Source organism: Crinia signifera, chromosome 3 (assembly GCF_055691185.1).
Source record: "Crinia signifera chromosome 3, ASM5569118v1, whole genome shotgun sequence".
In the NCBI taxonomy this organism is placed as follows: Eukaryota; Metazoa; Chordata; class Amphibia; order Anura; family Myobatrachidae; genus Crinia; species Crinia signifera.
In genome coordinates, this window is record NC_139219.1 from 122,686,613 (window position 1) to 122,701,489 (window position 14,877).

A 14,877-nucleotide genomic window follows, 5' to 3' on the forward strand; every position below is an offset into this window, starting at 1 on the left:
CAGGGACCAAGAAGGGGCAACTGCCCTCACATCTTAAGTGGGGAAAGGGTCTTTCTATTTCTATGACAGAAAAGGAGTGGGATTCTAGTGCTCACTCTTGTTTTAAAATCTAGAGAGGTTTTATAAACTGTCCAGAGGGCCTACCTCACCCCAGAGTGACCACATAAAATAATGTCCTGATCTCTAAATATTGTTGAAGGAATTGTGATCTAGTTTGAGCCATTCATCACTGGTCCTGTCCGTTTTTGCAGATGCTCTGGTGTAAAAGGTATTCCTTCTAATCAAAAAGGTTTTGAGGGTAGAAGTCCCTGTCGACCCTCTAGTGGCACACTTCTAATACTATCCTGGAGGGTTGACACAGGTGGACAAATATAGCCCAAATGTGGAAATCTCCGTCAGCCCCTTTTATAGCGATATAGTATATTGATTTTGAAACTGGGGACTGTAAATATTCTTTATCCACGTCATCCATTCATATGACGTGGTTTGTTAGGGACTAAATAAGGATAGGCAGAACCGGTGTATTTATCTATTTTACACACCCCTGATTCTGGGTCAACTGTTTCAGAGCAATCTATATTAAGTATTCTAGTTCTGGATATTTCACTCCATGTTTTGCGCTAACCTGTATATTACATCTCAATATACACATTATATTTGGCATGCCCCTTGCCCATTCTTACTTTCTGTTCCCTATGTCGTTTTGTTTTTTGCATTTACTACTGTGAAAATCAATAAAATGTATTGTTTACATTTTTTTTTCACATTTCTGTATTATTTCTAATCGAATCATATTCACAAAATGGGGTAGAAGGTGAGTTCCGGTGGGCGGACCAAGAGAGAGGCCGCATCTCAGAGTGCGCTCTCGTCTCCAGGCTCTGACCAAGGCTTATTCAGCAGTTATACTCGGAGATATCGCTCCCAAAAAGACTCCTAGGGAGCCAGCGAGATACAGTGGGTAAGAGGGAGATCCCCAGCTAACCCACAAAGATCCTGACATCCCACGGAACCCGGAGCGTGAAGAGAACTGCCAAACAGGTGGCTAAACAGCAACAGCGGCAGCGTGCATCATACAGCCAGCCTGCACCATACAGCGGTAATACAGCTATCATACAGCTAGCTGGCAAACAGCAGCAGCTCACCTGGGACGCCTGCTTCGCGGGATCGCGGGGTCCCCAGCGCTGAGATGGAGGAAATAGAGGAAGGAGGAAGTGACGGGGGATGCGCGGTGCACTCTGGGAGCCGACAGGACAGAGTACGGAAGGCAGCGGCGGCGCCTCTAAATGCAGGAAAGTGCCAGAGGGTGAGGGAAAGTGGAGCGGTGCCAGACAGAGAGGAGAAGAGAACAGAGGAAGACTCGGTAGGTGACTGAGCCTTACCTGAATTCTTTTTTTCTTTTTCTTTCTCCCTTGCTGCTGGGCTGTGGCATATGGGGAGACAGTGAGGACAGCATTCAGCTGGACAAAATAAAACCCTGCAAAATAAATTGAGGGACCACATCGTTTTGGCTTAGGGCATAGGGGGAGATACTGAAGACCGTACCCTGCTGGATATAAACCCTGCAGAACAGAGGGACAGGGGGACTGCATCTCTCGGCTTGGGAGACAGTGGACAGTGAGGTGCTTGGGAAAAGTAAAGCACTGGGAGAAGCAATACCTCCCGACTCAGTGTTTCATGCTTAAACCTACAAAGCAGTTTGAAAGTACGCCCTGTGGTGGACACAACAGCGGTCCGCACGGTACACTGGCGAGTAGAAAGAGGCTCCCCTGAATATGGATACGTATATTTATATCCATAAACATCTAAAATAAAATAAAATGGATAAATTTGTAGGAAAAAATGCCAGAAGCGGAAAATCTGGAAAAGGAAAAGATACAAAGCAGCATTCCTCATATGTGGCTAGCCCACCCGCCTCCCCCATTAACCCTACCGCCTCCAAAAATACAAATTCTCCCACGTATAGTGCAACCGCAGCCATTACGGCTCAAGAGATTTCCGCCATTTTGTCACCTCTGCTCGATGAAAAGCTAGCCGGTCTAAAAGGAGCAAACGAGTCAGCAGTCACACAGCTCCGCGAATATGGCCCCAGATTCATGGAAATCGAGCAGCGAATATCTGACTTAGAAGATGAGCTGGTGGGAGCTAAAACCACTATAGCATCACAGGAGGCAGCAATCATAGAGATACAGAAGAAATTAGAAGATCAGGAAAATCGGAATAGAATAAATCAGAAATAATTGGTCTGCCAGAATCCATAAAACAAAGAATTGTTGGAGCTAGTATCAAAGTGGCTTCCAAATGAATTAAAATGCCTACCAGATGCCGGTGTCATAATGATTGAGAGGGCACACAGAATTGGCCCTGATAACCAAACAGAACGCCACAGGCCTCGCCCAGTGATCTTCAGATTTTTTAACTATCTAGATCATGGGTCCTCAAACTGCGGCCCTCCAGATGTTGTGAAACTACAAATCCCAGCATGCCTTGCCACAGTTTTGCTATAAGGGAGTGTTAAAACTGTGGCAAGGCATGCTGGGATTTGTAGTTTCACAACATCTGGAGGGCCACAGTTTGAAGACCCATGATCTAGATAAAGCGATGGTCCTAGAAGCTTACAGGAAGAAGGGAGACCTGAGTTTCCAAGGAAATAAATTACATTTGTTTCAAGATTTTTTGTATCAGGTAGCGATGAAACGAAAAGAATATTCTCCAATCTGTAAATCCCTCTTCGAAGCAGGCATCAGGTTTGCACTCCTCTATCCGGCCAAATTTAGGATATCACATGATGGAAAAATTTATCTATTTGAAACTTCTGCATCAGCACAAGCATGTATGGACTCTTTTATTAAAGGTCCCAGGTCGACATCCAAGGAAGGAGATGGACAATGACGAGATAATTTTCAAGGGCCTGTGCTTGCACTAAGCACAATGACGACACTGGTCGACACAGAAATGTTATGTTTATTGTTGATTTATTGCACAGTAATAGTTAATTTCACAGGAGAACATATAAAAATAATAGAATACAGTAAAGGTATGGAGCCATACATAAGGATAATGTTGTTTAGAATAGAGATAGTAAACTGGTTATCTATTTTATATATGGTAACTCTAAAGGTTAAAAGACTTCACATTATTTAAACTATGCAAATGATAATGTTCAGCATTTGGACAATATAAATTTATTTTGGGCAGCATCTAAACCCGTAATGCGCGGTCACATAATAGCATATGTGGCTGGCAAACGAAAAATCTTGAATAATAGACATAGAGAACTTAGTGCTGCTGTATCAGCTTCGTATGCTGCAATGTTGGAGGACAATATACAGGAATCACGGCAGGCATTTTTCGATACAAATGCATTGTATGATACCATATGTACGGAAAAAGCCCAACGTTATCTAGATTTCCAAAAACAGAGATATTATCGTTGGGGAAAAAAGTGGGGAAGTTATTGGCATCAGTAGCGAGAGGAAGGCGCCCAATAACGCAGATAACAGAAATAATTTCTGAGGAAGGGGTTCAGAGTAGAAGCACAGGAGACAAAGCGAAAGCCTTTTTAAAATATTATAAAAATCTGTATTCGTCACCTCGAGATCACCCAACTCTAGGGATGGACTTTCTAAGAAGAGCTAGAATGCCCACCTTAACACAGACAGAAAGAGATATTTTGACAGAGCCAGTAACAGAAGCAGAATTTAAATTAATAATTAAAAAACTAGCTAAAGGTAAATCTCCGGGTCCAGATGGACTAAATGCAGAATATTATAAGTTATCACTACCTCAGTTAACATCACATTTAATAACCTTATTTAACCATATTCTGTCTGGGAATACACCCCCGCCAGGCTTCAATCAAGCCAGGATTATCATTTTACCAAAAGTAGGTAAAAATATAAAACAGGTAACTTCGTATAGACCTATCTCCTTATTAAATCAGGACCTGAAAATACTGATGACTATTATAGCCCAAAGATTGCAATCAGTTTTTACCAAAACTACTACATCCTGCGCAAACAGGATTTATACAGGGAAGATCATTGGTGCATAATATTTGCCAGGTAACATCAGCCTTAATACAGTCCAAATCCTTAGTCGAGGGTAAATCTTTACTACTAAGTTGTGACGCAGACAAGGCTTTTGATAGGGTGTCCTGGCCACATCTGTTGAAGGCGTTCCATATGCAAAGGTTGAGGGTGGGATTTATTACCCTCTTTCAATATTTATATACCTCACCTACAGCTTTTTTAACAGTAAATGGTCTAAATACACCATATTTTGATCAATCCCGAGGCACCCGACAGGGATGCCCATTATCACCCTTACTATTTAATTAAGCGATTGATCCTTTAATAAGACTATTTTATCTACAGTCAGAGTGGCAGGGTAATCAAGTGGGAACTACAGAACTGAAGGTATCAGCATATGCCGACGACCTTCTTTTGTACTTCGCCAACCCTCAAAGAGCTTGGAATTTTAGCAAATCTCAGGGTTTATAGTTAATAAATCTAAAACCAAAGCCTTAGCACTAAATAAAGGCGCGAAAGTTGGGTGGTCTGGTGATTTCCCATTTTTATGGGCAGAACATTCTTTTGTATATCTGGGTATTATTATTATAACTACAGACCCAGACTATCTTTACCTTGCTAACTACCAACCTACAATAGTAAAAATAATGGCAGACTTTAAATCATGGCAAGCTCTCCCCTTATCATATATATTGGAAGATGTCACCTTATTAAAATGATTTCGTTTCCACGATTATTATATGTTATCCAAATGCTACCAGGTTTGATTAAGACTCCGATATACAGGTTTTAAATCAAGCCAGTAGTAAATTAATATGGGAGGGGAAAAAACCTCGAATATCAATGTTTAAACTAACAGACCTCGTTAGGAGGTATTCCATGTATTAAAAGTTATACCCTAGCGGCAAATCTCAGGTATGCGATAGACTGGATACATTCGACAGAGAAATATGTGAATCTGGCTCTTGAACAAGATTTTTGTTTAAAAATACCGTTAACGAGGTTGTTGCATATGAGACCATCGAAATATCCAGCGAATGTATCCAGTAATCTGTTGCTGACATCGACATGCAAAGCCTGGAGACTGGCTAGGACTAGAATGGGAATTTCTACCCATAACACGATTTTCCAATCGTTATTTTATAATACATCCACAGACACGTTGATAGTGCAAGACGCAAGGATGGTTAAGGAATATAATAAGGCAGGATTAAGCCTCTTGTTTCATATCTTGGACCAAGAAAGTATAAATATAATTTGCTAACATATCTATACCCATGTACATTTATTTTCAACTAAGAAGCCATGTGACGAGCGTACTGGATAAAATACAGATACTGGAAAAAACAGGGGGGTTAGATATTATGATAAGACGGAATGAGAACAGATTAAACAAAACCTCATTAATATACCCACATATAAAGAGACAAATATCATTGGAAAGCGCAAACACAGGTTTAGTAAAATGGCTAGTAGATCTGCCAGAAATATTGGTACATGAGCATGCCTTTGTGCGGCTGAACAAAAATTTGGTATCTGCCACAGACGCAGAAATGCAGTATACACTACTACATAGGGTATATTATACACCTAAACGTAGAATGCAGATGGGTATAGCAACAGATTCAGCATCCTTCAAATGTAAAGCCATAGATGCAGACATACGGTAATACACTGTATGTGGCAATGTCCAGAAGTTAAAGCATTCTGGCTGGAGATTAGTAGATACATATTGTCCAGATATAGGTAGGTATTCAATGGGGATTCTCGCGGGCGGCAGCGAATCCTGTGTAGGATTTGCTGCACTTTCGCCGCAATTCTCCCTGCAGGGCGATTCGCCCTGCAGGTTCGCCCTATTCAACGTGTCAGGGGCTCTCTGCCCCTGGCAGCGAATTTTAACCCCCAGGGAATGCCGCCGGGGAGCTGGGGGACGGCTGCAGGCAGGGAGATGGAAGCCTCCCTGCCTGCGCCGGACACTGTGAGGGAGAAGGAGGGCTGTCGGTGACACAGGGAGAGCCCCCCAGAGCTGGCAGGGGGCTGTGCTAGGGAGCCGCTACACTCACTGGTCCCGATCATGCATATGTAATGATCGGGACCAGTGTGCAGTGAATAAATGATTATTAATGAGCGGCTCCCGGCTCCCGCCCCCTGCTGGCGAATGTGTTAAAAAAAAAATGTTTTAAAAAAATAAAATAATAATAAAAAACACAGATGGAGCCGGCCTCCCTCTTTCTGGTGAACCACCAGATTGTCTCCGCTGGCGATCCGCCAGCGGCGAGGTGCTCCATCTGACTGAGACACGCATGCGTCTCAGTTTCCGGGCGGTGGGAACCCTGTCCGTCTCCGCTTCAGGGAGACGGACAGGGTTAGGGGAGGCGGTGGGGGAGAGCGGGGAGGCAGTGGGGACCACAGGTGACTGCCGGCAAGCCGGCGGGGACCCGAGGGAAGCGCCGTCGGAAGGGTACGCGCGCGCATCTCGTGTGCGTCCCCTTTCGCAGATCAGATGGCGGCTGGCGGGGGATGGCAGCTGGCGATTCTTCCTCCATCCCCTGCAAAGACCAGGCCGGCTCCATCTGTATATTCATGTGCTGCAAGCACATGAATAAAAATAGCATGCCCCTTCACAGGGAAAAAAAGCAAGGATTATACTTACGATAATACCTTTTCTTCGGAATACTTCATGGCAGCCATTACATTGGGTTCATCCCTCTCGCTCTCTCAATTAGACAGGTAGTTTTTTTCCCCTAGGACCAGACTCCTCCTCTTCCATATCCTATATAACTGAGCACCTCCCCTCTGACCATAGTCTTTTGAATGTCTCCGCCCAGATCCTAGGTAAAAAACAGAAACAGGGAGGGCTAAAAAAACATAGGCTGCCATGAAGTATTCCGAAGAAAAGGTATTATCGTAAGTATAATCCTTGCTTTCTCCTTCATACTTCATGGCAGCCATTACATTGGGATGTACCAAAGCAGTAGGGAGGGCTATACAATACCTCAAGCCAAAGCTTGCCTCAGGACTTCACCTCCAAACCGCACTTCTGCCACATCCAGGGCGTAATGCTTAGAAAACGTGTGTAGAGACGACCACGAGGCTGCCTGACATATTTCTCTGGCTGACACATTCGCCTCTCTCGCCCATGATACCGACATTGCCCTTGTGGAGTGTGCTTTAATACCCTCAGGGACTGGACATCCTACTTTTCTGTAGGAAAAGGAAATAACATCTTTAAGCCATCTTGAAATTGTTTGTTTTGCCGGCACGAATCCTTTCTTCGCCCCTTGTGGAATCACAAACAAATTTTCTGACTGTCTGAAAGCTGCAGACCTGTCCAAATACATTTTAATGGCTCTGACCACGTCCAACGTGTGTAACTTTTCTTCTCTTTTATCTGTCGGATTTGGATAGAAACAAGGTACTGTAATATAATCTCTTGATTTAAATGAAAAGAAGACACCACTTTTGGTAAAAAAGAATGTTTAGTCTTTAAGACCACTTTGTCCTGAAAAATCTTCAAATACTGATCCTGTATACATAAAGCTTGGAGTTCCCCGACCCTTCTGGCCGAGGTGATCGCCACTAGGAAGGCTACTGTCCATGTCATAAATTTGAGATTTGCTATAATGGCTCAAATGGCGCTGACATGAGTCCATTCAGGACCAGATTCAGATCCCATTGTGGAATCATAGCTCGAATCCTCGGGCGAATCCTCTTGATAGCCTGACAAAACCTTCTTATCAGACTGTGATCAGCAAGTTTTCGGTACAACAAAACAATTAATGCTGATATGTGCACCTTCAGTGTAGACCCTGCTAACCCCTTGTTGAAACCGTCACATAGGAATTGCAGCACCTGCGATATGTTAGTCTTTGGAAACTGAAACTTTCCTTTGGACCATTTGGCAAAGATTCTCCAGACTCTGTAGTAAATATCGGATGACACCTTTTTCCTAGCCTGAAGAAGTATTTCAATCACTTCCGGTGACAAATGTTTTCCTCTCAACTGTTGCCTCTCAGTTTCCACGCCGTCAATGACAATTTCTGAGGATCTTGACATGTGACTGGTCCCAGGGACAGCAGATCCACTGAAACTGGCAGGAACAGGGGCTCTGCCACTGACATACTCTCCAGCATCGGGAACCAAGCCCTCCTGGGCCAGAACGGTAGGACTATTATCACCTGACACCTCTCTGTCCTGATTTTCCACAGTACCCTGTAAATGAGGGAAAAAGGTGGGAACACATAAGCTAGAGCATAGTTCCACTTCTGCGACAGGGCATCGATCCCGCACGACCCCTGCGTCTGGCACCTTGACAAAAATCGAGGGACTTTTTTGTTGACTGATGATGCCATGAGGTCTATTTCTGGCACGCCGAAGCGCTCTACTATTAGCTGGAAAACCGACTGCTTTAGTTCCCATTCGCCTGGAACTAACGTACTGCGACTCAAGAAGTCTGCAATTTGGTTTTCCTCTCCTGGAATGTGCAACGCTGATATAGACTGGAGATTTACTTCGGCCCAAGACATTATGTTCTCCACCTCATCTAGCAACACCCGACTTCTTGTACCCCCTTGGCGGTTGATATAAGAGACCGTTATGATGTTGTCTGAGAACACTCGGAAATGGGTTTCTTTGATATCTTCTGCAAAGAATTTTATTGCCTGCCATACTGCCCTCAATTCCCTGTGGTTTGATGACCATTCCTTTTCTAGCATCGACCACCTTCCTTGGCACGATTTGCCCAACCTGTGTGCCCCCCAACCGGCGGCGCTGGCATCTGTAGTTATTACTACGAACGTTGGACTTTCTAGTGCCCATTTTCTCTCAGACGTTCGTAACTCCACCATACCAGAGACTCTCTTACTGCGTTTGGGATTTTTATTATCTGATCCAACGACGTGTGGCTTTTGGAGAATCTTAGAAGGAACCATTGCAGTGGCCTCATCCTCCATCTCGCCCAAGGAGTGACCTCTACTGCTGAGGCCATCATCCCCAGTAAACTCATTGCAGTTCTTAGGGATATGTGGGGATCGTTGTAAATAAGTGTACTCAACTGCTGGATTTTTTCGAGAGGGATATTTGGAAAGACACTGTGTCCACTAGGATACCTAGAAATTGAATGCTCTGAGAAGGAATGAGTCGGCTCTTCTCCCAATTGATCATCCACCCGTGATCTTGAAGAAACTTGATGGTGTAATCTCATGCGATAACACTTTCTTCCTCAGACCGTGCTGCTATCAGTATGTCGTCTAGATACGCCCATAACATAATCTTCTGTCATCTTAGTCTTTCTACTAGAACCACCAGAACCTTCATGAAGACTCGAGGGGATGAAGTCAGGCCGAACGGCAGGTACGTGAATTGAAAATGCTTTTCTTCTATGGCGAACCTCAGATATTTTCTGTCGCCTGGAAAAATTGGGATGTGAAAATACGCATCTTTTAAATCGATTGCCACTAGATAATCGTCTTTTCTGATCCCCATCAAAATCGATTTGGTTGTTTCCATGTGAAACTTCTTTTTTCTTAGGCGATCGTTTAAACTCCTCAAGTTGAGGATAGTTCTGAATCCGCCTGACACCTTGCTGATCACAAACAAACGGGAGTAATATCCTAGTCCCCTTTCTATTTCTGGGACTTCTTCTACCGCATTTGTGTCGATAAGTGCTTGCAAACTTAACTTTAAAACCTCTTTTTCTGTTTCTAGCAGAGGCACTCTGGAACTCAAAAACTTTGCCAATCTTGGCCTTGAAAGAGACTCCAAACGGTAACCTTGTGTTACTATCTCTAGCACCCATTTGTCTGAAATGCTTTGCTCCCACATATGAGCAAACTCCAGAAGCCTCCCTGCTACTGGAACCTGCTCCAAGGGGCATCTGGCTTCACTGTTTCTGACTTGCGCCAGAGCTTTTCACCTCTCTTTTTGATGTATTGGCGAAAAAATGCACGCGTTGTACCAGAAGTGTACCTGTCGCGAAACGGCCTACCCGGCCTGTATGATCTGGCTTGCCTGTATGACTGCCTGTTGGAGTAGGACTGAAACCTGCCTCTCTTATCTTGAGGCAACCTCACGGATTTGCCACCCGACATCCTCTGAATCATGAGGTCGAGTTTACTTCCAAATAGAAAGGCACCTTCATATGGAAGTGTTGCAAGTTTATTCTTGGAGTGCGAATCTGCCGCCCAAGATTTCAACCAAAGGGCCCTTCTGGCCACAACCCCTGAAGTTAGAGACTTGGCAGAGAAATCCAAAACATCTAATGACGCCTCACAGACGTAATCTACCGCCATCTGAATCTGCACCAGACTCTTGCTCATCTGGTCACGAGATGCTCTGTCCTGCAAGTCATCCTGCAATGCTGCACACAAAATTCTTAATGCTCTGGAAAGGGATGCTATGGCTACATGACTTCATCGACACCGATGTTGATATATGTAACCGCTTTAATGCACTCTCCATTTTTTTCTCCATGGGGTCTTTTAAGGACGCACCGTCCTCCAATGGTATGGTTGTATGAGTGGTGACTTCAGATACGGCTGCATCTATCTTAGGGATGTTACTCCATTTCAAAAAGTCCTCATCCTCAATAGGGAACATTTTATCGACCCTCTTAAAGGAACCCACTCGCTTGTCTACATTACTCCATTCTTTAGTTAATATATCTTTAACAACTTTATGGACAGGGAAGCACCTGCCCTTCCCTGATCTGTCCTCAAACAGCGTGTCCAACTCTGTCTTTACTGGTTGTTTGTAATTCAGAGTTTTATAGAGGTTCTTCAACACCACTTCTACCAAACCTAAATCAAATAGTAGTTCCTCTTCAATGACTTCCCCTGACTCAGCAGTGGAATCCCCTGAGGCATTATCATCAGACCCCAAAATAACTGATCCACCATCATCATCCAGATCCAAACTGGTTTGTGATCTAGATCTCTTGCTGCTAGAAAACTCCTTTTTTGATACAAAATTCGGTACTTATGTATTATCCGGACTCCCATGTTAAATGCACCCCATTTTTTCATACCCCTACTACCTAACTACGCATGGAGTTGATTTTATATAGTGTGGCGAGCGCAGCGAGCCACTGTGCCCGAAGCGTGGTGAGCGCAGTGAGCCCCGCGGTCTCTTAAGAAAAACGGGAGTCCAGATATTACATAAGTACCCAAAATTCTTCTCCATCCATTAAGCTCAGAGATTTGGTTAGACACAGAAGCAGCTTCTTTCTTCTGCAGACAATTTCTACACAACACATTTTCCCCAGTAAATGATTTGTCACATTCAGGGCATATCTTATCCAATCTCTTCTTGGCTGATTTCTTTTTTGCAACGACAGGCACACTAAAACGACAAAAGAAATGTACTATCTTTCCTAACCTCAGCAAAAAGTAAAGAACCAGTCCTCACAGAGGACTCACCTGGGCAGCGGTATGTTTGGTTTGGGAGAGGCATCCTCCATCATGTGCAGCGCTAGTACTCAGTACACCTCCTTGGCTGACTTCTCCACACACACTGTAAGTAAACAGCAGCGCCTGTTACACCGGCCAGGCGCTATAAATACCAGCACTTCCGGTATTTGAAACGCACGCGGCCTGCTGTGGAACGCAGACCGCGTGTATGCACGCCGGAAGTTGCGCGACACTTCCTCCGGCGCTTGCCGCACGGCGCAGCTACAAACACACGCCGGGACAAGTGACCACGCCGGACATGCTGCCGCTGCCTCTCCCCCTGCTCCAGACAACACCACTGGCGTCCAGCCACCGCTACTCGGACATATATTTGTGGTGAGTCCTCCATACAGAATATCCGGCACATCCAGTACTGCCATTTTTCTTAGGGTTTCTAGGCACCGCCAACCCATAGTCTAGAGCAGAAAGATCCATGCCGCCGGCTCGGATCACTACACAGGGTAAGGCACCGCCATCCCCTCGCTGCCAGGTCATATATCTACTCCTAAAATAGCTAACCTAACTACCTGTTACAGACAGAGGAGACAGGAAAAAAAGACTATGGTCAGAGGGGAGGTACTCAGTTATATAGGATTTGGAAGAGGAGGAGTCTGGTCCTAGGGAAAAAACTACCTGTCTAATTGAGAGAGAGAGAGAGAGGGATGAACCCAATGTAATGGCTGCCATGAAGTATGAAGTAGAAAATCTGATTTTTGCTTTATTTTAAAAGATCACATTCCAGTTCACCTAAAAAAGATGACGAATGTAAAATGGAGAATCATGGCGAAAACCAATGGAGAAAGCAGTTCTCCATTTGAGCATTGAATACACTCTCGGTGAATCCCAGTGAAAACCCCATTGAAATACACCAGCGAATTGCAGCGAGCATGAAACGGAGAACTGGCCCCCATTCACTGTTCACTTTCGGCGAACAGTGAACATTGAATAGGGTGAATCATATTTTACAGTGACAAAAATTCACCGCAAGGAGTGAAAACAGCCTGATTCGCCAAAAAACGGTGAATCGGGAGCATTGAATACTGGCCCTAGAATAGACTGTCCTATTACTGCAGAATGGGCCCTATGGGATTATCGCCCCCGGAGTAAATGATATAGGCTTAACATCAGGAAAGAGAAACTTCCTAGCAAAAATATTTGCGGCTGCAAGAAAAACAATTCTATCTCAGTGGATAGCATCTAACACACTAGTAATAACATTGCTAGAACCACGAATTGCTTATTTATTCCAAATGGATTGGTTAGAAATGACACTGGAAAAGGAAAATAAAAAAATTCTTCTCCATCTGGCTACCACATATTAAATCATTGCCCACAGAAATAAAAAATACGCTGAGACAAAATATCGAAACAACATCCTGGTACGAATCAGAAATAACCCGACTAGGTACACAACCATTTTAAAGGAAAATGTAATGAGAGAGAATTTTAATAAAGACATAAGGAGGATAATAAATATAGGAAAAAGTAGGAAAGACAGAGAAGGAAATAAAGGGTTCATTAAAGTATGCTGGCATATATACTAGAATACTATATATGTCTGATATGTAATATGTATGTTTGATGTAAGATTTATATAAACGAAAATAATAAAAATTATTAACAGGCTTGGTTTGAAAAATGACAGGTAGGAGCTGATTGGCCGGTGATAAATACCAGACACTTTATCACTTTACCGAGCTTAATAAATCTACCCAATTGAGAACAAAGTGGACCATCTGCAGAAGAGGGACAATTCGTATGTAACAAAAATATTTCCTTTATAAGTTATGCAGTTTTCAAAACAACACCCAAAATAACTGCATTTTATTTACAAAGCTTTCTTCTATTATTATTTTTATATTTAACATGCATTTTTAATAACATTGTTTGGTACTTGTGGAGTATCACGGCTCCCACGATGTGCATCGTATGCTAAAAAATCGCATCGCATGCGATCAAATCGCATGTGATTTTGCACTGAAATGCATCCAAATGCATGGAAATGTGTTGCAAACATGTTAAATGGCCCCAAATGTCATTTTTCAGAGTGTACCACCCCCACTATCAATGCCAACCCAAAGCGTGGCGAGCGCAGCGAGCCCGCGAGGGGCGGCGGTACGCGTCCTACGACCTTTTCATACCCCCACTATCCACGTCGGCGTGGAGTTGAGAATAGAAAGTGTGGCGAGCGCAGCGAGCCACCGAGCCCCGCAAGGGGGCGCGGATACCTTCACAGGTGTCCGCGTCCCCTCGCCACGCTTCGGGCTCGGTGGCTCGCTACGCTCACCACACTTTCTATTCTCAACTCCACGCCGACGTGGATAGTGGGGGTATGAAAAGGTCGTAGGACGCGTACCGCCGCGCTCGCCACGCTTCGGGTTGGCGTTGATAGTGGGGGTTGTACACTCTTAAAAATGACATTTGGGGGCATTTAACATGTTTGAAACACATTTCCATGCATTTGGATGCATTTCAGTGCAAAAACGCATGCGATCGCATCGCATGCGATTTGATTGCATGCGATGCGATTGCATGCGATTTTTGATAAAAATAGCTAAAAAACTGTAAAAATCGCATATCATCGCCTGCCATCTCATGCCACTACATATGGCATGCAATGGCATGCGATGGGAGCCGTGATACTCCACAAGTACCCATTGTTTTCTTTTGATTAATCATCTGAGTATAAAGTGGTTGTTTCCTTTTGTACAACTACATCAAAAACTATAAATATTTTCTTTTGAGATCTTAATGATATTTATCTTGGTTTTTATTTCTGAAGCATAACTGCACTTATCTATAGTAGTGCAGTAAAACCCTATGAAACAGCTTTTATACAGCTCTACTGAGCAGCAAACAGACTATAGATTGGTGAATCAGGACCAAGTAAATATAGTCTTCCATGTAAAGTACTGAATACTTCTGAACGGAACATTGTGTGTATGGTTACAAGTGGTAGAGAATATAGATATTTATCTCCACTGGGGCAAGGACTAATGTTAATGGCCAAATATTATTTGTAAAGTGCTGTGATATATACATAACTTGCTTAAACCTCAATAGCGTCAGAATATAAAAATCCCCAGATAAATAATCTATACTGTACCCTTACAAATAATTCACATTAGTACTGAAGGATTACAAAACATTAAATAAAACCTCATTTTAAAACAATCATATTTTCTAATAAAGTTACTTACTAAGCTGGGTTCCTCTTCATTTATGAGAGTAGTATCTTTATTACTGCAATCAACATTTGAATCAAATTCTTCTTTAACCTTTTCTGTTTCCGGCTTAAAACAATATTTTTCCTCTAGCTCAGTCTCTTTACTTGATTTTGCAACTTTCGTTGGCAAGTCCATGTGAAACACAATATTGGTGGAAATACAGTACTCTTCAAAACC

General features: G+C 43.4%; 1 protein-coding gene across 2 annotated transcripts in view; it reads right to left on the reverse strand.

Moving 5' to 3' along the window:
- The window catches only part of ARID4B (AT-rich interaction domain 4B), a 167,224-nt gene that overhangs the window by 28,607 nt on the left and 123,740 nt on the right, over window positions 1-14,877 (reverse strand). For both annotated transcript variants that reach the window (XM_083176448.1, XM_083176447.1), the window contains exon 15: window positions 14,674-14,877. This exon is cut by the window's right edge and continues 10 nt beyond it. In XM_083176448.1, the coding sequence (XP_083032574.1) occupies window positions 14,674-14,877 (204 nt within the window). The remainder of the gene's footprint in view (window positions 1-14,673) is intronic.